The following is a 26,843-nucleotide window of genomic DNA, read 5'->3' on the forward strand; positions in this document are numbered from 1 at the left end:
CAGAGTTTTATGCTGACCTGTACAGAGATCGTAAGCACGGCAGGCTGAGCCAGCACGGTTGAGTAGAAATAAAAAAAAAGCGAAACCAACCTTACCAATGCCCACGGGTGCCCACACACACAACAGAACGTGCAAAAATATATATATTTATTATTTATTAATGACTGATTGAAGAACATTCTTAATACACAAGCCCTTTCATATGAAAGAAAAATAAAGAAAAACACGAAAAATTAACATGAAGAAAGAAGCTGAACAGAAAATGCAAGGGAAATATCTACTCACAAAAAATGAATCAAACGTAAAGAAAAACATGAAGAAGGAAGTTGAACAGAAAACGCAAGGGAAATATCTACTCACAAAAATGAATCAAATGAACGCTAGAGCAATTTACAAGATCTAAGCCACATATTTTACAGTTAGTGGAGATGAGGTCATCCCCGCACACCGCTACAAACTTGAGCATGGTTTCTTCACAGAACCACTTGAATCTCCAGGAAAGGATGGAACCATTGCCCTTTTTCAGCTGTTCCCCCTTCTCAATCTCTCCCGAGAAGCATATCTTTTCAGGAGTAACATGGTCCAGGATTAAGGTTATGCAACTGCTTCCCCTACGCTCGATTACCTGATACCATTCAAATTCTAAGCTATTTGAAGTCTCACAACCTTTAAAGATCCCACATGTCTACATCAATAAAGAAGGCGAAGAAAATAGCATTCATTTGGCAAAGAGATTACAACGAGTAGAGAAAGATACCATCTCAGATATGGCATAGACAGCGCAGCAGGCATCAAGGGAAAAATCTGCTCTTGGTGCTCCAGGATCAAGTGAGCCAAACTGTAGAAGGTCCTCTATGCAAATAAAGATGTAGCCTTCAACAAGGAACACGGATCTTGAAATCCATGACTCTCCTATCAAACAATACAAGATTCAGTGGGTGTAATCCGTACAGGCAACATCACAGTAGACGATTAAAGTTAAGCGTAAACAATATCTGGTCCACATACAAGTAGGGTGGATAGCGGCCCAGGCATGGGACAGGTTTTTGAGCCACCGTTCGGCCTTGACTGGGCTTAGACCTGGATCGGGCTGGGTTTGACCAGCCCATGGCTCATCAAGGAGCCGATCAATTGGCCTTGACTGGGATTAGACCTGGATCGGGCTGGGTTTGACCAGCCCATGGCTCATCAAGGAGCCGATCAATTGGCCTTGACTGGGATTAGACCTGGATCGGGCTGGGTTTGACCAGCCCATGGCTCATCAAGGAGCTGATCAAGCTGCTACCCCACCCACAAAACAGAGCTGGATTGGACTGACGAATCTCAACCCGTATACTTTTATTTTCATGTAGGTGGGCAATCTATGGGCAACCCACCCGACTGGGCCAGGTTGTTGAGCACAAGTTAGGCCCCGACTGGGCCAGGTTGTTGAGCACAAGTTTGAGAGCGTTCCGTCCAATATATAGCACAAGCCAGCCATCTAGAGACTAGGATATAAAGTTAGGATTCTTTTTCACTGAACATCTTTTTCTACATATTTCAAAGTTGATACCATAGACCAGTATCTGTAAAGGTGATTTCTCGGTGAGGGTATTTCTCGGAGAGATTTTCAAAAGTTGATAAATCTCGGGAATATCTCAGGAGTTAAAAAAACTGAAAAAATATAAATAACAACAAAAAAACTAAGAAAATAATAAGTTTTGCATTATTTTCTTCAAAAAATATAAAGAAACATGTTTTTAAGGTTTTAAAATATAAAAGAAACAAAAAACAGGAAATGCAAACTTAAAATAAAAAATTGTTTTTCCCAAAAATATCATGATATTATCACGATAATATCATGATATTTTGAAAATATCGCTAGATATTACCTTTAATATCGGCTACCTTAAAATATCGGTATTTCTCGCAATATCTTCAAAATATCGCCAATATCGGTGACAGTGGTTGATACTATGGAAATCAGTAACTGTCATGCATACGCCAGAAAACAAATATAGAAGCAATGCACAGAGCATATAAGATTTTAATGCTTTAGGGCAGTGAGACCACACCTTTGTCATTTTCATGCCAAAATAGGAGTGTTGAGTAGAGAAGTATGTTCATCAAACAAATTCACCTGGACCTGTTCCCAACTGCCATTTTGAAACCACTTTGAATCAGCCAAGCCATAAGAAAGATTAAAAATTAAACAAATAAACAGTCAAACCACATGAGTAGACACTGTAGTATGGCAAAAGCATTTCATTGACAGAAAAAGACTATCAAGGAAAAGATACCTTCTTAAGATCTATTAGCTGCCCTGTTGGATTCACAGATTAACAATAGGCCTAGCAATGCCCTTGATTTCTCAATAGTCTTCGTCATAAATAAGTATGTTTTATTACCCGCAATGTGCACTCTATCACCAAGACATTTAGTTAAATAATAGAGTAACTATTTTGTCCTCTCAACACAACAGTTCGATATACCAACCTGATGACCAGCAATCCAATTCCAACAACAATTTCCTTGATGTCTTCCGACCTATGGCAGGTTGCCACTTCCAAAGTTACTTCTGTGAATGAAAATTAAATGGACGACAACAATCATGGAGCCAACTGACTGAAGTAGCCTTTAAACAAAATCATAGAAATAAAGCAAACTTGACAGTATAACAACATATGTATCCTAACCTGTCTCATGGTCTGCTGCAGATATGAGGAGCACGTACAGTTTATTTTCACTGCTCAATATTACAGATACCTCACTGAAAATATGGTACAAGCAGTTTTCATCAGGAAACTCTTTGCTCACCATGGACCTAAAAGAACATCTGGAACTAAAATGATCTAATTATACAATTTAACATTGAACAGCATTATGGAAATATATAAAGAATTCAAAGAGGCATAGACGTTTAGCAAGCCTAAGTTTGATACGTCACAAACACAATAGTGTTAGTACGGATGCAAACGAACCAGGTATATTATGGAAGTTTTATGATTTTTGGCTGTTCCGACCCAATCCGTTTGCATCCCCTAGTGTTACCTATAGGCTATGTCACATGGACACACTGAAAAGGGCACAGGACAAACATTTTTATGCAATTTCCCATTAAGAATAGTATATAAGGGAACATGACATGGGCATAAAATAAAGTATCCATGTGACAGACTATAGGATCCTTTTAAGTAAAGATTCCTCATGTCTTGATCATGGGAAAAATAACTCGCATAACAGTGAAAGCATAGTTTTATGGGAATTTTAACAAAAGATGCTCAATAGGTGTGTGTGTGTGTGTGTGTGAGAGAGAGAGAGAGAACAATGGGCATCCAACTCCCGAGATTAAAGAAGCTTGGTGCATCGGACGCTTGCAACTTGTTATCATGCAGAGGATAAATTCATTGACAAGGTGCAGTCATACCGATTGTCTATGCCGACTATGTGGAGATCTGCTATTCGAAAAAAAAATAGATGATACATGCCGGCAAGCAAACATAATAGCATATTAGTATTTTAATCAATTCTGCTTGGTCAAAAAGTCCCCAGTCAAACTCTGCAGCTCTTTTTTATTTTTCAATTATCCATAGTTCTACATTTTCTTTCCTTCATATAAAACTGAGTGGTAACATCTAGAAGTGACATGACATGGCTGGAAGATAGCATCTGGCAGCATAAGGAGCTTTTCCACCTAGAGGTAGCTCAGTGAAAGGGTAAAGTGGCCCTTTTTTTCATTTTTTTTATTCTCAGCAAGGTTTTTCTCATGAGTTTTTCCAATAGTTGTTTTTCTCGGAAAAATCCCAGGAGAATATCAAAAGTTTTAAAATTCAAAAAAATATAGTCAAGAATAAAAAGATAAGGAATAATAGGTTTTAATAATGTTGTATGTATCATACCGCATTGTACGATACAGTACGTTACTATAAAAAAATATCAATACGATACACAATTGTATCGCGATACGAGTGCATATCTTATGTATTGTACGATACATGGTTTACACACTTAAAAAGGGGTTGAATAGTAATTTTTCAGTTTTGGGTTTTAAATACTTGAGGGCCAACTCCCTCATTTGTGTAGAAGCCATTAGAGAGGTATACACATACCCTAGAACTTGTAAGAGTGATTTGAGGGCCGATCCGTGCACAAAGGAGAAAACTTTTGCAGTTTGCTAAAGTAAAAGTGCATTTCCATTAGTTTTTTGACTCAAGGAAGTGAGCTAAGGTAAAAAATCTTTATTATAAGTAAAATTACAAAACTACTAAAAAAAATCTACCTCAGGTGGCGCTGCCCCCGGCAACTTACACGAAGTTGGATCCTCCAAAATTAGAGATTTATATCAAGGTAACAAAGATGACATAAGATGATCGAGCATGGCAATGGGGCACTCAAGTAATGAATGAAAACCAATTGAAAATCGAGTGCAACTATTGCCATAATATTTTTGTTTATGTAATATGAAAGTATGAGTCTTGTGTCATGTTCTTAATTGCAAGATATTTAATATTTTGCATTGTTATTGTGAGATACTTGGTGTTTGATGATGTCTTATGCAGCTCATAGAGACATAAATGCTTCATATGTGATTTATGGTTGTATTTTGTGCAATTAATCATTGTTTCATGTGTTATGATTTTTTTACAATTTTTATTAGTTTTTTCTAATTTTTCATGATTTTTTATAGATTTTTTAAATTTTTTATTAAAAATTATGATTTTTTACGATACAATACGTATCTTATTTTGGACCCGACTGATACAGGTAACTATATGATCCTTACAACCTTGAGAGAAACAAAAAATATGGGTTTTTAAAAATCTTGGGAATGTCTAAAGAAAATATCAATATTTTAAGTTGTAGCAATATTTTGAAATTCTCGCAAAAATATTGTCTGACCTTGAAATATCGTTATCATCGTGCTATTTTCAAAATATCAGTGATATCGTTGACTATGATTCATCCTATATTGATTCTTTCATTTTCTTGTATGGATTTCTGCTATGAACATAAGATAATAAAGCTTGTAGTACTTGCACCAAACAAAAGAAACAATTGAAGCAGAAGACAAGAAACTTACAATAACTATTCCCTTTTCTCTCCAATCAAAGCATTAAAAGGAAAAAGATATAGGTTATCTGTTGGATTAGGAAGAAAAAAAAGAAACAACTAATGGAATCAATCACTGATAATAGTTACTAAAGAAGGTGTGTCTCAAGTGCCATAAAAACCTAAAGAAGAAAAGAGTTATCTAGACACTATTTTTTTCTTGTTTTTTTCTAAGTTTTGCATTTTAGGGGATTCAGATTGGATTTGATGTATTCATGCAAGGTTGAAGTAATAAAGAAAAAAAACTACATTGACCTAGTTAATCAATGAATTATATTAATTACAAAAGACAGGGAGGAGAGCACCTTTCAGATGAGCTTTGGTGGCATAATTGTACTCAAGAACAAAAGACATAGCCTTGACAAGTCTCAGAAACTTGATGTTCTGCAACATTCAGATTGAAGTAGCTGAGCTCCTTATGAAATCATTAGAAACTAAGGTAGAAATACCATCAGTACTGATTCCTGATCCTGAGCTACTACATTTGCATATGGATAAATGTCCAAGCTCACTCCTCCAAGCATGTTTCTCATCAATTCCTTCACGGGACTTGAAACAATCATTCTGTCTAGCAATAGGACCCAGGGTATAATCTTCCTCCACGTTGACCCCAGAATCATCTAGAACACCGTTTAGCTTCTGCATCAGAAGTTCACTGCTCCATTCTAGAAGATTCCCATCAGACGGTGATTTTTTTTCTCTTTGGTACCCTCTTGCTTCTTATTTTCGACAAATACTCTGCATCTTGCCCTACGCTTGGATTGCCACATCCTGCATCTGCCAGAATATTATCCGTACAGGAGGCTTGGCATGACCAGGTTTCAGCACTTTCACAATACCGGAAGTAGGTTCAGGATAATACTATACTTGTAGTTTGTTGTTTTTTTCTCGCACATGGGTCTCCATGCCATCCTCGATAATAGGCTTCGTCAAAGAGTTCATCACTGGAGTGTTCAGTCATATTCACCTTCAGAGTTTCACCATTTTCTAACCTATCAGAGATGGGGAACAAGCTGTCCTCCATGCAGCAATTGCTGTCACTGGTACTGGTATCACTATCTGATGATACTACAGAATAAGACCCAGCAGACAGCTGCATAAATTCTTCCTCTAAGTTCTGTCGCAGATACAATATGTCCTCTCGATAATGTGGTGGTGAACCAGGAAGAACAGAGGAATACCGTGATTCCATTATCTCATCAATACCTGTCAATGACAAGAAACTTTCTTGCCTACTGTTCCTATCACCTCCGAGTGCTGCCATTGAATCATCAGGATGCATTGAACTGCTCTCTGGATTTATAGCGCCATGCCTAATATTTGCAGAGTTAACTTCAATACTAGAACCAAAAGACTGGTGAATTATATGTTCACTAGGATTACTAGGTAAGAAAACATCCGAACCTAGGATGTCAATACTATCTTCATCTCCTGAATCTCGTACATAATCCAAACCACTATATCTGGTGCTTCGTCCTTGTTGCTTATACTTGTTCCTAGTTTTCATGTATTTCTCTTTCCTAGAAATCAATGTTGGCTTTTTCCCATGCTCCGCCAGGTCTTCTGTGGTCTGGTCCAAGGAATCTCTAAGCTGTTTCAACCGAAGAACTGATTTCTCTCTTTTCATGAACTCAGCTCTACTCAAATCCAACAATTTTGATTCGCCCTCAGATTTACCTACCTCATCTCTTTTAAGATCCTCAGTGTTGCACGATTGCAACTCCTGATCAACAGTTTCTGAACCAGAAACTTGCATCTGTTCTGCATCTTCAATATGTGCAATGCGTGACAACTTTTTCTGAAAGTACATAAACAAACAAACAAAAAAAAAATATTTAAACATGAACCATTCACCAATGCTTTGTCCTAAACTGATGAAGATGAAGCATAAATTCTTTGCTCTGTTTCCAAAGAAAGAAGTAACCAACAAGCATTCTAGATAAATGTATGAATATGCATGTGTATATGCGTGCTATGCAAAAGAACAAGTCAAGAAATTGCCAAGAATCTGAAGTAAACAACCTACCCTTTTTACACCAGAACATCCATCTGGTTCAGCTTCTTCTACTGCAGGAGAGTAAAATCCATATCCAGGAGGTTTTTTCTGCCTGCCAGAACAAATTATCTTCACCTTCCAGAAATCTCTTTTGCTGATTCCTCTTTCATCTAGTTTTAACTAGATCATTCATTGGATAAATGAAACATGAGCGAGACCAGAAACTACCAGTAAGATTATCTATCCAATTAATCCATTAAAAGATGACACTGCAAACAATGTTGGTAACAGCAACATAGATTAACAGAAAATCAAGAGGGCATAACTTACTCTTTCAGGAGTGTTAAAATAGCTAAAAACTTGGGGTCGGTACCAACGTGCATAGCAGATAGGATTTCCTTCCAATAACAGGTCGTGAAGGCATGGTAGGCCTCCAAGGAGCTCAATCCCTTTAAAGTCTGAAATGATATTGTATGAAAGATCAAGCCCTTCTAATGTCTTCAAATTCTCAATTCCGTGCAAATTTGTCAATGCATTGTTCCTAAGAACAAGCTTAACAATGGGGCATGCCACCTATAGTAGAATGTGAATCCCTTGTGATCATTGTCCATGAAATACAAAGAAAAACCAACTGGACAACAATAGGAAGAGGAAGAAGAAGGGTGTTTCTAGTGAAGGCTACCTCAATGAGAGAAGTGATCGTCCTCAAATGATTGAACCCAAGATCCAGGTACTTCAATTTTTTGCACTCACGAATATTATCTACTTTTGCAAATTGATTCCTACTCAGATCCAGTGTCTCAGCCGCCGGAAGCAAATGCAAAGACTCGTCCATGAGAACAAGACCGTTACAAGCACACGAAACAAATGATAACCGATTCCAGGGAGCACATTTCCGAATCTCTGCAATCCTATCCGCAAATACATGCCTCAGAGCATCCTAAAAAGAGAAACAAAGCATATTTACAGTCTTGCAATTGAAACGAAACGCAGGGAAAAAAATCAAACTGAAACAATTGAGCTATTTGATATTCCTCATGCTCAAGTTCTGTAGCACAAATGAATTCATAAATCTGAATAAGGAATTTATACAATAGAACAAATTTTGTAATAAAGGTTGCTCGAAATATACTTCTTTTTCCCCCGAAACAGCAGAATAAAACAAAACGGAATAAACTGCTAAAAAAACGCACACGAACTTCTTAGAGAGACAACACAAGAAACAAATGGAATCCGAATTCTCCAGAAACAAACACTTCTTTCCTAGCCTAAAAACTTAAGACTCAAAGACAAGATTTCAAATGAATAAGGGGAAAACCCTAAACTCATGGAGAAAACAGAAGTATAAACTCATCATGCAATTCCTTTTCTTCACTCTAAATCAAATCGAACTGAAATAAAGAGAAAAAGGAAACCGGAGTTACATAATTATTTAAAGGAAAAAGACACTCAGCATTTTCATCGCAAATGGAACCCGTATCGAACAAAAAAATCGAGTCAATATCTTCCTTACCAGTTTAAGATCAAGATTCTTGCCGAATGCAATCTTAACTCTTTTGCAAATAACGGAGGTAATTTTCCTCCTAAATTGAACAAAAAATCCCAGCCAAAAACTCTTTCTTCCTACTTAAAATAAAAAGAAAAAAGACACTAAGCATTTTTGTCCCGAATAGAACCAAAATTTGAGTCAATATCTTCATTTACCAGTTTAAGATCAAGATTCTTGCAGAATGCAATCTTAACTCTTTGCAAACAACAGAAGTAATTTTCTTCCTAAATTGAACAAAAAATCCAAGCCAAAAACTCTTTCTTCCTACTTAAAATCAAAATTCTTGCCATGCAATCTCAAGTCTTTGCAAACACACACACACACAGAAGAAGAAGAAGAAGAAGAAGAAGAAGAAGATGATGATGATGATGATGATGATGATGTTGATGAAGCAGATGATGACGGCGACGAAGAAGAAGAAGAAGCAGCAGACGCCAACGAATAAGAAGAAGCAGCAGATGACGACGACAACAAAGAAGAAGAAGAAGAGTACTGTGGAGTTGTGGCAGATGATCTTCTCGAGGGTAGGGCGGAGGTCGAGGAGGCCGCGGGCGGCGGAGGTGGAGAGATCGCAGCCACGGAGCTCGAGAACCCTAAGCCTGCCGAAGGGGAGGAGGGATAGAGGGGTGGGGTCCCTGGCGGGAGGGGCCAGGACGGAGACGACCCTGAGGGAGGTGAGGAGGAGCAGGATCCGTCGGAGCCGCTCCAGGGACCGGTGGTCGCCGAGGTCGGAGACGTAGGCGCGGAGGTAGTCGACGGGCGCGGAGGCTAGCAGGCCCTCCAGCTCGCCCAGCGCCTCGATCCGCGACTGCACATAGTGGAGGCCAGCGGGGTTGAGCTTCAGCACGATGCTGCCGTCGAGGAGCGGGCCCGCCTGCCTCCCCACGAACCGCACCAGCGACTCCAGGTACCGATCGCCCGTCACGATCGCCATCCCCTCGATCCCTCGCCGGCGAGAGAGAGACAGATGGGGAGGGAGGGTTTAGGGTCGCCGACTGGACCGGCTCCCCAAACCCTCCCTTTCTCTCCTTCCTCCCTCCCTTTCTCTCTCTCTGCTAATCATTGGCGCGTGGCGATGCGTCGGATACGTGTGCCGTTTTCTTTTTGGATTTGCGCGGGTAATTGCAACGCGTCCGTTACTTCACGTTCACGTTCTGGTTTCTACCGTCACACTCCCACGGTCCCACATGAGTTGTCAACCGGTCGGATTTGGTTCGGATCCTTCGGCCCCGACCAGATTTTCGGGTATGATATCAGGTCCAGACTCAGGTCTAATTAGGTTCACTCTAAAAAATCATACCAGATCCGAAAATAATTACATGAATCAAACCCTAACCATATCCGGTAAAAATCATATTTTTTTTATCATTTTTACATTAAAAAATTGGGGGTCTTAATCCAAACTCGGGTTGAGTCAGAGTCTGGTATAAAATTTCACAAACTATACCCAGGTCCATGTATTAATTGGACCTTCGAGTCCAACTCAGATCTTAATCGGGTCTTCTTATTTATCACCGTAACCGAACCCTATAGAGTTTGGTTCTGGTTGGGTCTAGGTAAACCAAGCCCCTTGACACCGCAATCCCCCCCCCCCCCCCCCGCCCGATAAAAAAACTATTAACCATTGTGACCATTTTTAATGTAATAAAAATATTATTATTTAAAAGATTAGAGACCTGCATCTTAGAAGGGCCTTTGCCACTTTTCTCATGGTAAAATGGCAATTTTCAATGCACAGTTAACTCAAGCACTGGGATTTTTTAATTAATCATAACAAATTTTAGGTGCGTTCATAAAATTTTTTGAAACTTAGGCGTGTCTTTCATTATTATTGATACTTTGGTGTGTTTTTTTGAAAAACTCCCCTCATATGTTAATCATTTCAATAAATACATGAAGTGGTAGTTACCTCATGGGGGTTAACTTGCTTTTTTCCTGTCACAAAGTTTGTGGGGCATTTAAAAAAAGAGAAAAGTTTGATAGATAAATAGTTAAGACAAGCTTGGTTGTCATTTGGTTTTGTACAAGTCAATATATATTAAGCGAGATTCACAAAAACAGTTGGAAAGATTTTATGATGGATGATCGACTAGACGTTTTGTTCCAATATGGAGATCTAATAATTGTGATGAATACTTTAGTCTGCATTTAAATATCACATATTCATCAATCAAGGTTGGAACTAGCATAGGGCCCATGGCGGATCTGACCTTTCAGGTTGCACTACAAGAAATTCAAGTTTTACTGGTGCAGTTTTTGTGTTAACTGGCACAATCTTTGCACCAGTAAAAGCCTCGCCGGTAGACCCTAAAAAAAATATTTAAGATCTTTCAATTTGTGACCTGCTGGAAGGGGGGAGAGAGTAGGGATGCAAATGTGTCTGATCTAGGTTTTGCAATTTTTAGCTGTTTCAGATTCTGTCTGCTTACGACTCTCCATGTATTTAGCTGTTCCTGATCTCGAGATCCCGGTACATCCCTAGGAAAGAGGGGGCAGAACAGAAATTTGTAGATTTGTTCTATAGGAGTCTAGATTCTTAGATACCATATCTAAGTCTTATGTTTGGCAGCACCTTTCAAAAATGATTTGAGATCACATGTGATTTTCTCATGTAATTTGATATCTCACGCAAATTAAAAAGGGATCTCATTTGCCTCAAATGAGATTAACTTTCTCACAGCTTACCTTTTTATGTTTGGTTGCTCATACAAATGAGATTCACTTTCTCATTCAAATGAGAAACTGAATCTCATGTGATCAAACCAAACATGCCTTAAGGGCACATTTAGAAGAGAGAAACTCTCATAGGAAAAGAAAGTTCTGCCTATGAGAGTTTTTTATATGAAAAGTTTTTCAAAAGAAAGTTTTTCACTACTTCTTTGTGTAGCATTAGAAAAACAGAGTAAGAAAATGTGAAAAAATGAGAGAGGAGGAGGGCGGTGGTGGTGAGATGGTGGATAGTGGAGAGAGTAAAAATAAATTCTCTTGGTAGGAAACATTCCTCCACCCTCTCAATAGAGGAATGTTTCCTATCAAAAAACTATATTTTTTAGAAAAACTCTCTCAGCAAAAAATTCTCTAGTTTGAAAGGGTCAAAAAATTCAAACTGATTTTTTCATTTTGCATCACTTTTCTTACATCTTTCTTGCTTTCAAACGCGCCCTAAGTGTACATTTTTTTGCCTACAAGAGGGCTAGGGGAATCAAGGCCCCTCTCTTTTTACATAGTTATGCAACCACCTAAGTACCAATGAGATTCTGACTTGCAATATTTTAACCATTGTAACAATATCGGCCATATATAACCTATATAACACGATGTATCACCATTCAATCCAAATCCTATTTTTTTTTCAAAAAAACAGGTATCACAACGATATGTGTTGAGAAAAAAAAACAAGTTTTTATTCTTTTAAAAATTTAACCTTTAATGATGTAGATGAGCAAAACTAGAGATTCTAGAGGGATTCAATACATAAAAATAAGAGAGATTGATTCCTCAATCCACATGGTTAATCTTTTTTAATTGCTTTGTAGGTTTGAATAATCCAAATGTAGTGTGTGTTAATATATAATTGCATTGATTTTTTCATATTTTTTTTTAAGAAAATTTGAAGATTATAGCTAATTCACTGAGTTAATTCCTGAATTTAATTTTTTTCCTTATATGTTTAATAGCAACTTGATTGACGATAAATTAAAAATATAGGCTATATATAGCCATATGCGATATGAATGGCCCGATAAGTTGCCAATATATTAATTTGTGACATGATCTCAACACATGGTGATATGCACTAACTGCTCCCACTAGATGAGCGGATCAGCCCATTGGTCCCAAAGGCTGCAGACAAGGAATATCTTAGCCTCAGGTCTCAACACTAGAGAATTGTTTGTGTGTGATTGGGTTGGATCCGAGTGAGTCACCCGTGAGAGAGAGATGCATGCATTAATGTGGAGAGAGAGATCCTAAAATAGAGGTGTCAACGGTTCGGGTTTACCCGGACCTGACCTGGACCAAACCCTATAAGGTCTGGGTATGGTAATAAAAAAAAAGGCCTAATTAAGACTCGTGTTCGGACCTAAAGTTCCGATTAATACATGAATCTGGGTATAGTTTGTGGAATTTTATACCAGATCCGGGCCCGACCCGAGTTCCGATTAAGACCCACAAATTTTCAATGTAAAAATAATAATAAAATCATTATTTTATCGGGTCTGGTTCATGTAGTTCTTATCGGGTCTGGGTATGGTTTCTCTTCTAGTGGACTGGATACCATACCCAAAAATCAGGTCTAAATCTGGTTTCACCTGAGTCCGAACCAAACCCAACCTGTTGACATCCCTATCCTAAAGTGATTATAAATCAATGTTATCAGTATTGGTGCGTATCATATCGACAGAAATTTGCTGCAAGCCTGAATAGCTTATTTTTAAATAAATATAAAAATACAAAAAAATTATTTTTTAATATTAATTTAAAATTATTTTAATGGTTTTAACAAGTGTCATGTTATAATTGACACAAAATAATTTTTAATTATTTTTGGGCCCATACCTATGCTGACAACATTAATTGTTATAAATTGTAAACTCGTTGAAAAGAATGCACGCATTATGAGGAGTTATTTTCCAACTATGAGAAACGGACCTTTTCCTTAGAATATGGCAAGTGGACTGATGAATTGCACTCTTCTTGATAGTTATTTCCTAAGATGGTATCAGAGTATCTCATGGACATAGTGACAAACGTTTTTATCGGAAAATCTCGTTTTTCAAAAAACTTGCAAGAAATTAAATTTTTTTCATAAATCTCATGTTTTTTTGGCAAAATCTTGTCAATAAAAAAATATTTTTATAAGAAGATATTAATAAAAAATATTTAAAAATAAAAATACACGGTTCTTTCACAATAAATAACTTTAAAACATAAATATCACATTTAAATCATGATATTTATGTTTTTTTATAAAATCTCACGATATTTTGAAAACCTCGCAAAGAAATTGCTGTTTTAAACTTTCAGGCAATTTCTCCCGAGATTTTAGTAAATCTAGCGATATTTGTCACTATGCTCATGGAGTCCTTTTACCTGGCTTAATTAATGTTCTCTAGTCAGATAATATATACAATTTATTTCTGTGGAATGCCTCGGATCTGATTGTGGCACTAGCATGCTGACATCGTGCTGGCGTGACAGTAAAATCCTGGGTTTTGCAAATGCTATATCTCAAATTTGAGGCAAGCTCGGATTTGAGATCTCATTTTTTTGTGAGATATAAAAAGAGAGTGTTGAGAACTCATTTTTTTGTGAGATATAAAAGAGAGTGTCATGGATGTGAAGTGAAACTCGGCGGGGAAGGGGTCGGACTTCAAATCTTCAAAATTTGAGATCAAGGCATTCAAACACACCCTTCATAGTTTTCTCTGAGTTGAAAAACCAAATTTGGATGTACAAATTTTGACTGCCCCCAAAGGGATTTGGCCTAGTGGGATGGGGGACTAAGCCACTAGGTAGACACTCTAGGTTCAGATACCATCCGCATCACCCCGCCTTGCGCAAGCCAAAGCGTGGCGACTCTATAGGGGCAAAGGGTAAGCCCACGGAGTTTTGCGCTGCTAGGACAGTGACCGTAAGTACAACAGGCAAAGCCAATGCGGTTAGGTCGGTTAGGTCGATTTTCCGGGAGCAGTTTCTCCATGTAAATACTGAAAAAGGGTACAGTTTGACTTAATTATTTAGCGACGAATAGAGTTGTTAGGAAAGTGATTGCATGCCCGGTTGGAGAGGCACACACAGTGGCTTGCACTGTTTCATGTGGATCCCAACTGGGGTCTACACCATTCGTACCACTTTGCACAATACAACAAATAATTTATTTACCAAAAGCCGCATTATCAGCAATTTATGAAAACTACCTAAACGTTTCAGTTATTACTCTACGCTGCCTGTTTTTTTTCATTTATGTTTCAAAGACGAGATGCTCGGCATAAAAAAAGAATAGCTTCACCATAGTGACAAACCATTTTTTTTTTTATAAATATCGGCAGCCAGCCAAAATCTCGCGAGCTTTTGATTTTTTTTTAGATCTTGTAAATTTTGACAAAAAAGGAAAAATAATTAAATTTAAAATAAAAATCAATTTGTACAAATAGAAGTAAAATAAATAAATTAAATTTTTAAAAAAAAATTAGAGAAATTAATTTTTGGTGACATTTACAAAAAAAAAACAGTCAGGTAATAATATCTCATGCTTCTTTCATGCTTTTTTTTGCGGGAGAAGATGTTTCAAGTCAACCATAAATTATTCTCAAATTGATAAGATAATATTTTTCCTCCAAATGAATTGATCTATTTGCACATTTTACTTTCCGGCAAGCTGGGGTTACGCATACCCCTACCAGTTATACAACTATACCATTGGGTTTTGAACCTGCAACCTCCCAACACAAGGTAACAAATCATTGGCTTGACCTTCGTTTAGTAAAACAAAAAGACTGACATGCTCTCGTTAAATTGATTCGTTTAACGAAAGAGCATAAGGTGAGTTATTCCTTCCAATAAAAAAAAAATGCTATTTTACACCTAAAAAGGTATTGAAATAAAGGAAGCATTTAAATGTAATATATGGAGTATTGGACAGCTTTTTAAATAGTTGATGAATTAGATACCTGTTTGCAAATTAAATTATTTTTTTAAGAATTATTAGTAGTTCCAATAATGCTCGTTTCAAATCAAGAAAATGATAATAAACTTTAAAACGTTTACATTGTTGACAAAATAGAAAGGAAAAAAAATAAATAATAAAAAAAGAGAGGGAAAGAGAACCACATTCATCATCATGAAGGTGACTACTAGGCTTAGTCGACATTAGGAAGACAGAATTGGCTGCATCTAGGGGTGTCAACGAGTAGGGTACCACTCAATCCCAACCCTACTGGATCCGTTAGGATTCCGGATCCTGTAGGATTCCTGGTTTGATGCTAGAGGAGGTCCGGTTAACAATTAGGATTGGACTTATAATGTCCGATTAGTATGTGAAGCCGGGTATGGCTTGTGAATTTCTTATCAGACCTACGTCCAACATGATGTAATTCAAAAACGTAAAAAACTATTTTACTGGGTATGAACTGAGTCTGCTTTATACTCTGTGTAGGAAGGGTATGGTTTTTAGATGGCATGTACGGTCAGACCCTGATCCAAACCCGGTACCATCACTTGGAAGTCAGATCTGGTTCGGATGCAGCCAGGTCAAGTGAAGGTCCGATGTGGTAACTTGTGAATGTCAACAAGTTGATGGGACGTCACAAGTTTCAACCGTATTGCCACAAGTTCGGTTGAAGCTAAGTCTTCTCCTCGGTGGGCAGAGGAGACCTCAAGGGTTGGGTTTTACCGATGGGAGGCCAGACAATGTGTGGTTGATGTCTTGGTGATTTAATGGGGGTATAGGGGTTTCCTTTGGACTATTTACAAGATAAATAAAAAAAAAAAATGTTATCATTTTAGCATTTGAATTCATCTGTAAAAAGATTAAATGTAAGAATGAGTGAGTCTTGGGCGCGGTCACTACTCAAATGGAGTCTAGATCCAAAATGACTTTTGATATAGGTTGACTAGATGAACCCATTTCACAATTAGGCTTGCTAGAGATGCCAATGGGCCACATATCAGACCATGCATGGTCCAAACCAGATTTGAAGCATATTACCAGACCCAGATGGCATATATCCGAACTTTGGTATGCCATGGGACTAACCGAACCCTTTTTAATTAAGTTTCCATAACCAGATATGAAAACCCAACATGAGATCCAAGAAAAATCCAAATCCATAATTGAACCTGCTAATCAAAATTCAGATCCAGTGTTGGGTCAAGCTCGACCACCCGATTTTCTTAATTTCTTCGGGTCTGTCTAGGTCCTCCTTTATTGTGTTCGATCTATACTCTCTCACAAATATGCATATTTCCAAATGAAGACATGATACCCAAAATATATGATATCTATAAAATATAGCATATATATTGTGAAAATATCACACCTTTACCATGATATTAATACGTTAAAATCTGTTTTTCTAGTATTTTGTACATCATTATATTTTATTTATACTGTTATATATATCTTTCATATTTTTATTTGTGCCCATATGCTCCCTCGTTTCCCCAAGAACAACCAATATTTTCAAAATACCACAAACCTTTTCTCGAGAATGAGATTGTTTTTTTGATGATGAAGTCCCCCACCAAATCAAGTAATCTCTAGGTGGGGTCACTTACCCGTGAAACCCACATACCTGTTGGGAGTCTAATGCAGAGGTAGAGATGGATCCGGGCAGTTCCAGGAAGAAGAAGAAAGGCTAGAAGGAGCTGGAGGAGTATTAACCTTTCAATTTGAATCTAGATAGGTCCATTTTAGTTTTGCATCTTATTTGAATTGCATTTGGATTTTGGATGCATCCTAAGTCTGTTGTAGTATTGGAGTTCTCTTTTTCAATATAAATGTATATCAAAGCTTGGGATTGTCCACTCGACAATCATGGTGACACACATCTCGAAGAGCAAACTCAAAGAATCTCTTGATGCGTTGATCGTCTCGATCAAAATGTTCAAAATCTGCAGAAAATATTTGATTGCATCTAAGAAAGGGGCTTGATTACTGAACAAAAGATTGTTGAATTGAATCAACCGTTTGATGCGATGGAGAAGAAATTCATGACAATCATGGAGATGTTCAAAGTGCAGTTCGGGTCATGCATGGTGCAGCGGGCGAGTAATAGGGATCAAAATCCAATGATCCAAATGAGAGTTAAGGTTAGCTATGCGAGCAAACCAACCCATTTTGTGGTTGATGTTATGGATCTCCTTTTGATTATAATGATTGTGTTGAAAATTTTACTTTAACTTAGTGGGTCAGGCAATTGAGATTGAACCAATGAGCTCGGAAGCATGCATAAACGCGTTGTCTTTCAAGTGATAGTTGCTCCACTTAAGGTCAAGTTCTCGGTGCAATGGGTACTAATGCAACTATGCTTTCAAGTTATAACCAAGCTTTTGCCTACTCATAAAAAATTGGTTCATGCTCTACATTAGATGAGACCGATAACCTCGACATAAACCACCTTAAACAACCTCTTGACTAGGATATGAAGATCTAGGTTTGAATTGGGTATGAATCCTAGGTTTGGATATATGTATAAATTCAAAATGCAAGTGGGCATGAATCCGAATAACAACTGTTTTGGGGTCTTAGTAATGGATCTGACCATCAATTGAGTCTAGATAAAAAATGAATCTAAATTTGAATAGCAGCTAGATTGGGATTCAAATAGCAACTTAATCAAGATCTGAACAACTGAATATAGGTCTGCTCAACAATCAGATCTGAATCCTAGATAGTGATCCAAACAATAACTAAATCTAGATCCTGAATAGAGATTTGAACAACTAGATCTGGATCCTAAATAGGGAACCAAACAACCACTAGATCTGGATTTTGGATAGGGATTCAAACTGCAACTAGATCTGTATAGCAGATGAATTTAGATCATAATAGCAACCGAATCTGGTTCTGAATAACAATTAGATTTGGATCTGAATAGCAACTGGATCTTGTTTCAAATAATAACTAGATTTAGATTCAAATTATAATGAGATTTGGATATCAGTTTTAGATCCAAACTGAAACAGAATCTGAATCTCAATTGCAACTTTGAAACCAAAGAGGAGAGAAAGAGCAAAGCAGAGCTCGTGAAAGAGGGAGAGAAAGCACTTGAGAGAGAGGGGAGAGGAGAAAGCTCAGGTTGAGAGAAATGGGAGAGGGTTGGGGTTTATATGGGCTTGAGTAATGAGTCTGTTCTAAACCCATTTGGTGTTAAACCACACGCTAAATATGTTTTTTGATCTTTTTTTATTTTATTTTTAAATTCTGACCGAAGAAGTTGAAAAACCTATTTAGCACGCGGTTTAGCATCAAATGGGTTTAGCATCGACACATTATTCTGTACTTGCCTTTACTCGCAGTTAATTAGCACTCTCTCTCTAAGGATAGTTACAGTTCTCTCTCTCTCTCTCTCTCTATTGTTTTCAGTCTCCGTCTGTTAGGCGTCTCTCTCTTTCTTGTTTTCAGTCTCCATCAATTAGGCGTCTCTCTCTCTTCCTACCTTTTGTTTTAGTGCCGTTTTTATCACTTTCTCTGCACTCTTTTTTAGTCGCCGTGAGTTCTCTCTCTGCCCTTTGTTTCCTTTGTTTTTAGTCGCCGTTAGCTCTCAGTCTCTCTGCACTTGTTTTTAGTAGCATTTATAGGTCTCTCTGTCAACTTGGTTTTGCTTCTACTGAGTATTTAGGTGGGGATGCTAAAATAGGACGAGTTGCTATGGGTTGCGGCCTGGCTGCACAAGGCGTCGAGGGACCGAGCCTACCACGAGTAGGTCAAGATAAACGAGATAGTACTGGGGTGCGGACGAGACAATCAATGAGTTTGTTTGGGATAACAAGCATGCAGGGATCAACGTCCTCATCTCCACGGTAATAAAAGAGGGCAAGCAGCGAGAGGCTGTTAGCCTGTGGTCTGCTGGTGATGTACCCAACCCACCCTCTAATTCTGTTATATATTTATTATCCAACATAGAACAGAAGCCGCATAGCCTAGAGATTCGAGCTTTGAGTGACTCAGCCAAGCTTTTGACCAACTTGGGTCTGGGCTTGTAAAGCTGAGCACAGTTAGAGCCACAAGGACTCAGCCAAGCTTTTTGACCAACTTGGGTCTGAGCTTGTAAAGCTGAGCACAGATCTATATAAAGCATGGTATAGGAAGAGAAATGTCTTTATTTCATGTTTTGGAAAGAGGAGCACGAGGACAATTATGCCGCTGATATTTTTTTTAGTAAATGGGAATGCAAACCCAACATTCTTTATATTTAATGGCTAAAAGAAAAGAAAAAAAGCATGAAGCTCATGCCAGTCGTTTAAATGTTTTATTATGTCTTTGATATTGAAACCATACTCGTCCCCTGCATCTCCTTGGGAATCTTGATCCTTGGTATATATCAACCTTTTAATAAATCCTGATTAATTAGAAAATCGGGATAAATCATGATCATTTATTTTCGGGCCTCCGTGGCTCATGGAGATTTTGTTGATACATGGCATAGTTAGGCTACCATGTTTTTTTTTTTTTTGGATTTATAACTTGAATAACCCTCACCCGGCACGAAGACCTGGCTGCACTGGTTCAGCCTGCCATACCTATGGTCATCATGCGGGCAACATAAAACTCCGAGGTTAGGACCCCGGCTTTTGAGGCCTATGCTACATTATAAAGAGGTGACGCCCATGAGACCATCTAGCAGCCACAACCCCAACCCCAACCCCAACCCCACTACGCCAACTCCCCTTGGGGCATACCACGGTTAATTACATAAAAATTTGTTGCAAGTTGTAACAGGAAGTCTTGATGGGAGAGGCATATTACTTGGAGTTCTTTAAGCTGAAAGCGGACAACTTTATTTGCTCACTCTTGCCGAGGACATCCCATCCACACATTCAGTACTCACCAGGTTTATATAATTATTTTAACTTGTTTTTTGACTTAATGTTAGCACTGTTATTGTCCCGGGCTTGTCCCGGTCCGATCTTTCGAAATAGGACATGTGCAATGTGAAGCTCTATTGAGTAAAACAATGCATCGAGTGTAGGAACGCGCGGTATGGGTTTGCTTGATCGGTGACGTACGGTGATAGCACGACATGCGATAAGCATCAATATCGTCGTTAGTGCATCACTGTGTAGCGACACAAACGTGGAACATTGTTTGGTTAAGCAATGCCAACAGATCAGAGGATGTCGCCTTTGGAGATTTGGTTAAGGACCTCTCAGCTTGCAAGATCGTTCCACGCATAGCGGTTAGATGCACGAGAGTGCGTGTGGGTTAGGGTTAATTCCTTCAAAGATCACATTAGGTGATTTCAACCGAGTACGGTGACTCGAGGCTAGGCGAGTGAATGCCTAGACGTCGGAGAATGAGTCTGGATGGTGCTCTTCGCTATGGTGTTCAATCATCAATTGGTCTCCGGACTGAGGGCCACAAGGTCTTGTTCCTTCTGTGACGAGGTTTTGCTATGTCGTGCACATGGAGCTGTAATACACTTCATAGCACACAAGGCTAAGGCAAAGTTTGTGCATCTTTCAGAAGTGATAGTTGGTATGAAACAACTATGTACTAAGCGGCATGGACTACATAGAATGCATATTTGGAGATGCGTTTGATCAACTTTTGCTAGGCAGCTGCGCACGGGGTGGTGCACCGGGCCAATAAAAATGATCCAACACATAGAAAGATGTTGGTACGCGGCCTTTGGTTGTTAGGCTGACCAGCTTAAATAGCTTGACGCATCGCGGGTTTGTGAAGCATTCTATACCCGTGACAGAGCGATAGAAAGGCTTGCGGTAGTAAGGAAGGACCGTCGCGTCACACTGGCTTATTAGAAAAAACAAGTTCATGAAAAATTAATATCAAAGCAGAAAGATTCACGGGGACCTTATTCTTCATTGTGTGCGACATTGAAAAGGACAATGATGATTTATCTTTGTTACATAATTTTGCGCAGCTGAAGAGTGGTTGACTGAGCACTGAAGCAAGATGCTGACATGATGGTATGAGATATCGTGTCAATGATAAGCAGAAGTGTAAGGTTGTTGTTCAGTTGACTAAGAGAACATAGATAAGCTAAAGATTTCTACTAGTTGTGTGTTAAGCTCATAGGTGGAGTGTGACGTTTGTCTTGTGCATGCAAAGAATGCATATTAGATTCGGCTGGATGGATTTGCACATTTGGGTACAGAGACTTAATTAAACTTCTAAATACTCTCCCAAGATTGTGGGTTAGCGGAGTACCCACATTGAGCAGAATGCTCGTTGTTTTGGTCTCTTGAGTTGACAAATCCTCAATGGATTGTGTGTGCAGAAAAAGTTGTTGTTCGTAGCTCGTTGGTTCTTGCAAAAATATTTTGCTGACTCTGAGAAAGAGTACAACATGCTTGCTTCAGAAGGAGAGTTCCAGCATTGGGCCAAAGGTGCCCATGTGAAGACGAGTGCCTAGGAAGACGTATTGAATGACCACTTTAGGGTGATACGTAAGAAGGCATCCCCCACTTGAAGACTAATTTGGATTGTTAGAAAATTGCAAGTTGGTGCTTAAGAGAGTTGATATCCCTGCAACATGCATTGGTGGTCATCTTTCTTTGTGAGGACCACAAAGGGCTTGGACTTGCCCTTGCTGGGGTTGGAAGGCACCTAAGCCATGAGCATAAAGATGGCAAGTTTGTCGTGCGGGCGAGGATGACCTATTTGTTTTTGAGATTATACTGGATTCTCACGAGCAGAGAATGATCGATGTTAATAAAGCAGAAGATCACTGTCTAAGTGATCAGAGGCACATTAAGGAATGCAATTAAACGTGTTAAATGTTACGACGATGGTAGATATAAACCAGAATAAGTTGAGTAGATTGAAGAAAATGAGTAAAACAAAGATAAGTATAAAGGGAAACTGACATATGAGTGAAGACTGTGTTCTTACCTACATCAGCATTGTTGAGGACAATAATGGTTTTGAGGGGGGGGGAGAATGTCCTGGACAGATCTTTCAGAATAGGACATGTGCAGTACGAAACTCTATTGAGTATAAAATTCATCGAGTGTAGAAACACACGATATGTGTTCGCTTGATCGGTGATGTGCGGTGGTAGCACGACATGCGATAGGCATCAATATTATCGTTAGTGCATCGTTGTGTGGCGGCACAGACGTGAAGCGTTGTTCGGTTAAGCAGTGTCAGCGGATAAGAGAATGTTGCCTTTGAAGATTTGGTTAAGGACCTCTCGACTTACAATATCATCCCACGCATAGCGGTTGGACACACAAGGGTGTGTGTGGGTTAGGGCTAATTCCCCCAAGGATCATATTAGGTAATTCCAACAGTGTATGGTGACTTAGGGCTAGGCAAGTGAATGCCTAGGCATCGACGAATGAGTCTGGGTGGTGATCTTCGCTATTGTGTTCAATTATCAACTGGTCTTCAAACTGGGGTTCGCAAGGTCTTTTTCTTTAATTCAGTGACGAGGTTTTGCTATGTCGTATACATGAAGTTGCAATACACTTCATGGCACGTAAGGCTAAGGCAAAGTTTGTGCCTCTTTCGAAAGTGATATCTGATATGGGAAGACTATGCACTAAGCGGCATAGACTACATGGAATGCGCATTTAGAAATGTGCTTGATCAACTTCTGCTAGGCAACTGCGTACGGGGTGGTAAGCAAGGCCAATGAAAATGATTCAGCACATGAAAAAATGTTGGTATGCGGCCTTTGGCCATTAGGTTGGTCAGCTTGGGCAGCTTGGTGCATTGTGGGTTTGCGAAACATTCTATGCTCGTGACTGAGTGATATAAAAGCTTGCGATGGTAATAAAGGACTGTCGCGCCACATTGGCTTATTGAAAAAAGTAAGTCTGTGACAATTACCAACTATGATAAAATTGATGGTAAATAAAATAACCAAGACCCCAACTCGTTTGGCTGCCTCTTGATAGGGAGCAAACACGTTTTATTTTTTTCTTATGAGGAAGGGGAAACTACCCTCGAGATCAGAGATAGGGGTGTCAACAAGTTGGTTGGATTTAGACCCGACCCATACCGAACCCTGTAAGGTCAGGGTTTGGTGATAAATAAGAAGACTCGATTAGAATATGGGTCAGACTCGAAAGGTCATATTAATACATGGAGCTAGGTATGGTTTGTGAAATTTTATACTAGACCCAGGCCCCACCTAAGTTCCAATTAGGATTCACAAAATTTCAATGTAAAAATGATAAAAGATATTATTTTATTTGTTATGGTCCGGGTTTGGTTCATGTAGTTCATATAGGATCCGGGTATGGTTTCTCTTATGATGAGTCCAATTAGACCCAAGTCCTAACTCGGTACTATCACTTCAAATCTGGTTTGAATCTAGTTTTACCTGGGTCTGAACCAAAACCGACTCGTTGACAGTCCTAATCAGATATATATTGGGGCTGGCTATACTGGCCGTACTTACGGTCACTGCTCGGATGAAAGGAAACTCTTTTGATGAACTTAATTTTACCGTGGTAACTTGGCAACAGGTGGATTAATTTTCAAGACCGGTGGGTGCAACATGCAGCATGTAACCTCACTGTCTTTCTTGCTGCTGACCTACTCCAACTACTTAAGCCATTCCAATCACGTCGTGCCATGTGGAAAGGTCTCTGCCACACCAGCCCAGCTCAAGCAAATAGTTAAGCGCCAGGTAAGCAAAAAGCTAAAGCCCCACCAGTCACCCATTGACAACCCTTTTTTATTTTGTTGGAAAATTCTCAGTTATCAGTAGGGGTGTCAACGGATCGGGTTTGGTTAGGACCCAGGTGGAACCAGTCTTGAACCAGACTTTCGGGTACGGTACTGGGTTTGAACCCCAGGTTGAGTCGGGTCTACTATAAAATAAACCATACCCAGACCCAATAAGAACTACATGAACTCGACCAGGACCACACCTGATAAAATAATATTTTTTTTATCATTTTTACATTAAAACATTGTCAGGTCCTGCTTGAGTCTGGTATAAAATTTCACAAACTATACGTGGGTCCATGTACTAATCAAACATTTGAGTCGGGATCCAGTATTAATCGGGTCTTATTATTTGTCACCATACCTGAACCTTATATGGTTTGGTTCGGGTCGGATCTAGGTAAACCCAACCCATTGACACCCCTAGTTATGAAGGACAATTTTGTCATAAACAAGTCCTGTCTTGTAGTACTGCGGATTACAATCATGTCTGGATAGGGATGGCAGTGGATCAGGGTGGGGGAGGGGGACAAGGTCTCCATCTCAAAATTCTGCCCCCCATTCCCACACGAGTTTTGGTTTTAACCTCCATCCCCGCCTCTATTTCTGTTTCATGTTCTCCATCCCAGGTCCAAATGGGGTGAGCCGGGGTGGGGCTTTATTTCTCCCCGGTCCACTGCCATCACTAAAGGAGAGGAAGGTTTACTAACGGGGAACAGGGCGAGGTAGGGGAAAGCTTAAGTCTCCCCGCACGGGTTTTGATTTTAACCTCCATCCCCATTTCATGTCCTTCATCCTCAGTCCAAAACGGGGCGAGGGGGGTTCCCGTTTCCCCCCTATTCACGAACATCCCTAAAGAATGAGAGAAAGGTTTACTAACGGGCTATCAGAGAACAGGTGAGGGCAATAGAAAACATAAGTCCATCCCTGCCTCCATCCTTGCAAGGGTTTTGATTTTAACCTCCATCCCCGTCTCATGTCTTCCATCACAGGGTGAGGCACGACGGGCCCGTTTCTCCCTGATCCATTACCATCCTTATCTCTGGATTTTAAGATGACCATTATGCCCTTGAATTTAAGAGCATTTAGCACTCATGTCTCAAGTCTAGGTTCTCTTTGAATCAGAAGAGTGTTGCAGTTTCCCCAGTGCCCTCATGCTCTCTGTTGTTTGGGATCAATGGTGTTGCCAAAACAGCCCAGTGAAAATGGAGTCAGCAATCTCAACCTCAGCACCACATTTCAACACCATATATAAGAGGATGTTTTTGACAACTCCATTCTCAAGACCCACATTTAGGCAAAAACCATATCTTTGTAACACATGAAAATGGTGTTTCCATCTTAATGCAAGGCTCTCCCAACACTTAGGCTATGTTTTGTTTCAATGTTGCCAAAATATCGTTCGGCTAATGTGTGATGTTGAGAGATGGAGTTGCCAAAAACATCCTCTGGTGGTGAAAGGTGTTGAAATGTGGTGTTAGGCCTTGCAACATTGTTTAAGCAATGCCACTGCTCCCATAAACAAGAGAGTATAAGAGCATGGTGGAAATCACAACGCAACCTCCAATTCAACTCTCCCAAACATAGCCTTAAATGTGTGTTTGATTGCTCGGGTCTGAAAGTCGGGTTCAAGATTAAAGGATTAAAACAAGTATCGGTAGCCCGACTAATGAGATACGAGTTTTATGTACAAATGGATTTGGAGAATAAAAAAAAATTAAATTTGCATGTAAATCTCACATGTCTCAACCGAATCGGATTCCAATCAGTAGTCTGCTGCTACTATCTTTGTCAAGTCCAATTTGTTGACATCTCCCTAACTTTAAAATGACTCATCCATCAGGTGAGAAATACGTGAATTTCAACTGATTTTAATTTTGTTTGCTTACCTCTGTTCTTAGCGTAAAAACCCAAGTTAAATTCATAAACATGAATATGAGATCCTAGGCATTAAGCCGCACCCTCATTCAAGCCACTAGTTTATAACTTTATATTCTCATTTTTTTTTTAATATTTTTCAAATCATAGAACACTCACAAGGTCAATCTGTGATGACTCTGTAGGTGGATTATATATTGAGGGACAACCCTATGAGGATGTCCTACATGGTGGGATACGGTCCGCGGTACCCGCTATGTTTACCCCACAGGGGCAGCTCCATACCTTCAGCCTCGGCTCACCTGGATCGGATCGGATGTAAGGCCAGTTCGTGCTACTTCTTCAGCCTGGACCCCAACCCGAACATGCTGGTGGGCGCAGTCGTTGGCGTACCCAACTCCACAGACGTGTTCCCTGACTCAAGGCCCTTCTTCCAGGAGACCGAGCCCACGACCTACATCAACGCGCCTCTCGTGGGCCTACTCGCCCATTTCTGGGCCCATCCCGACCCCAAGGACTTTGGCATAATTGATTGAAAAAGTTGGGGATTGGTGGAGAATAACACATATTGTCATATTCCCAATTGGAGAAAGCTGATTTTTGTAATTATTGCTTTATTTGAGTTTTTTGTTACCTTTTGTGCTTTTCAAGTGTCCTTAATTAAGGAAATATTAATGATGTGGGTTAATAATTATTGATAATAATGATATTCTTATTTATTGATACTTCACTTTTGGGTAGGGAAGGCAGTGGGGCGGGGGACAAGGTCTCCACCCCCGCCTCAAGATTAGAACCTCCATCCCCGGCGGGGATGGATTTTAACCTCCACCCCCGCCTTCATCCCCGTTTTATGTCCTCCATCCCCGGTTCAAAGAATTTCGATTTATATTTAAACTAAGAGTAAATAAAAGAGAATAAGCCATAGTGTAATCAATCCGAAAGTATCAATGCTCTTTATAATGATATAT

At 39.3% G+C, this 26,843-nt stretch overlaps 2 protein-coding genes across 2 annotated transcripts; one reads left to right on the forward strand and one right to left on the reverse strand.

Moving 5' to 3' along the window:
• Window positions 1–349: 349 nt before the first annotated feature.
• Window positions 350–9,715, reverse strand: LOC149841450 (uncharacterized). The gene is made up of 8 exons (XM_090005269.1): window positions 9,127–9,715; window positions 7,767–8,024; window positions 7,415–7,657; window positions 7,115–7,264; window positions 5,945–6,886; window positions 5,538–5,727; window positions 758–912; window positions 350–625 (listed from the first exon to the last, which is right to left on the reverse strand). The coding sequence occupies exons 1-8, from the start codon at window positions 9,565–9,567 to the stop codon at window positions 353–355; spliced, it is 2,652 nt and encodes an 883-aa protein (XP_089861395.1). The 5' UTR covers window positions 9,568–9,715; the 3' UTR covers window positions 350–352.
• A 7,615-nt stretch (window positions 9,716–17,330) lies between these two features.
• LOC149841451 (endoglucanase 8-like) lies at window positions 17,331–26,411 on the forward strand. Its single transcript, XM_090005270.1, is given in 6 exon segments — window positions 17,331–17,444; window positions 18,995–19,084; window positions 19,086–19,157; window positions 20,077–20,188; window positions 23,793–23,956; window positions 26,061–26,411. Coding segments are annotated over 6 exon segments (903 nt in total).
• The last annotated feature ends 432 nt before the right edge of the window (window positions 26,412–26,843 follow it).

The sequence above is a fragment of the Nuphar pumila genome, chromosome 4, assembly GCF_984573655.1.
Source record: "Nuphar pumila chromosome 4, dmNupPumi1.hap1.1, whole genome shotgun sequence".
Classification (NCBI taxonomy): domain Eukaryota; kingdom Viridiplantae; phylum Streptophyta; class Magnoliopsida; order Nymphaeales; family Nymphaeaceae; genus Nuphar; species Nuphar pumila.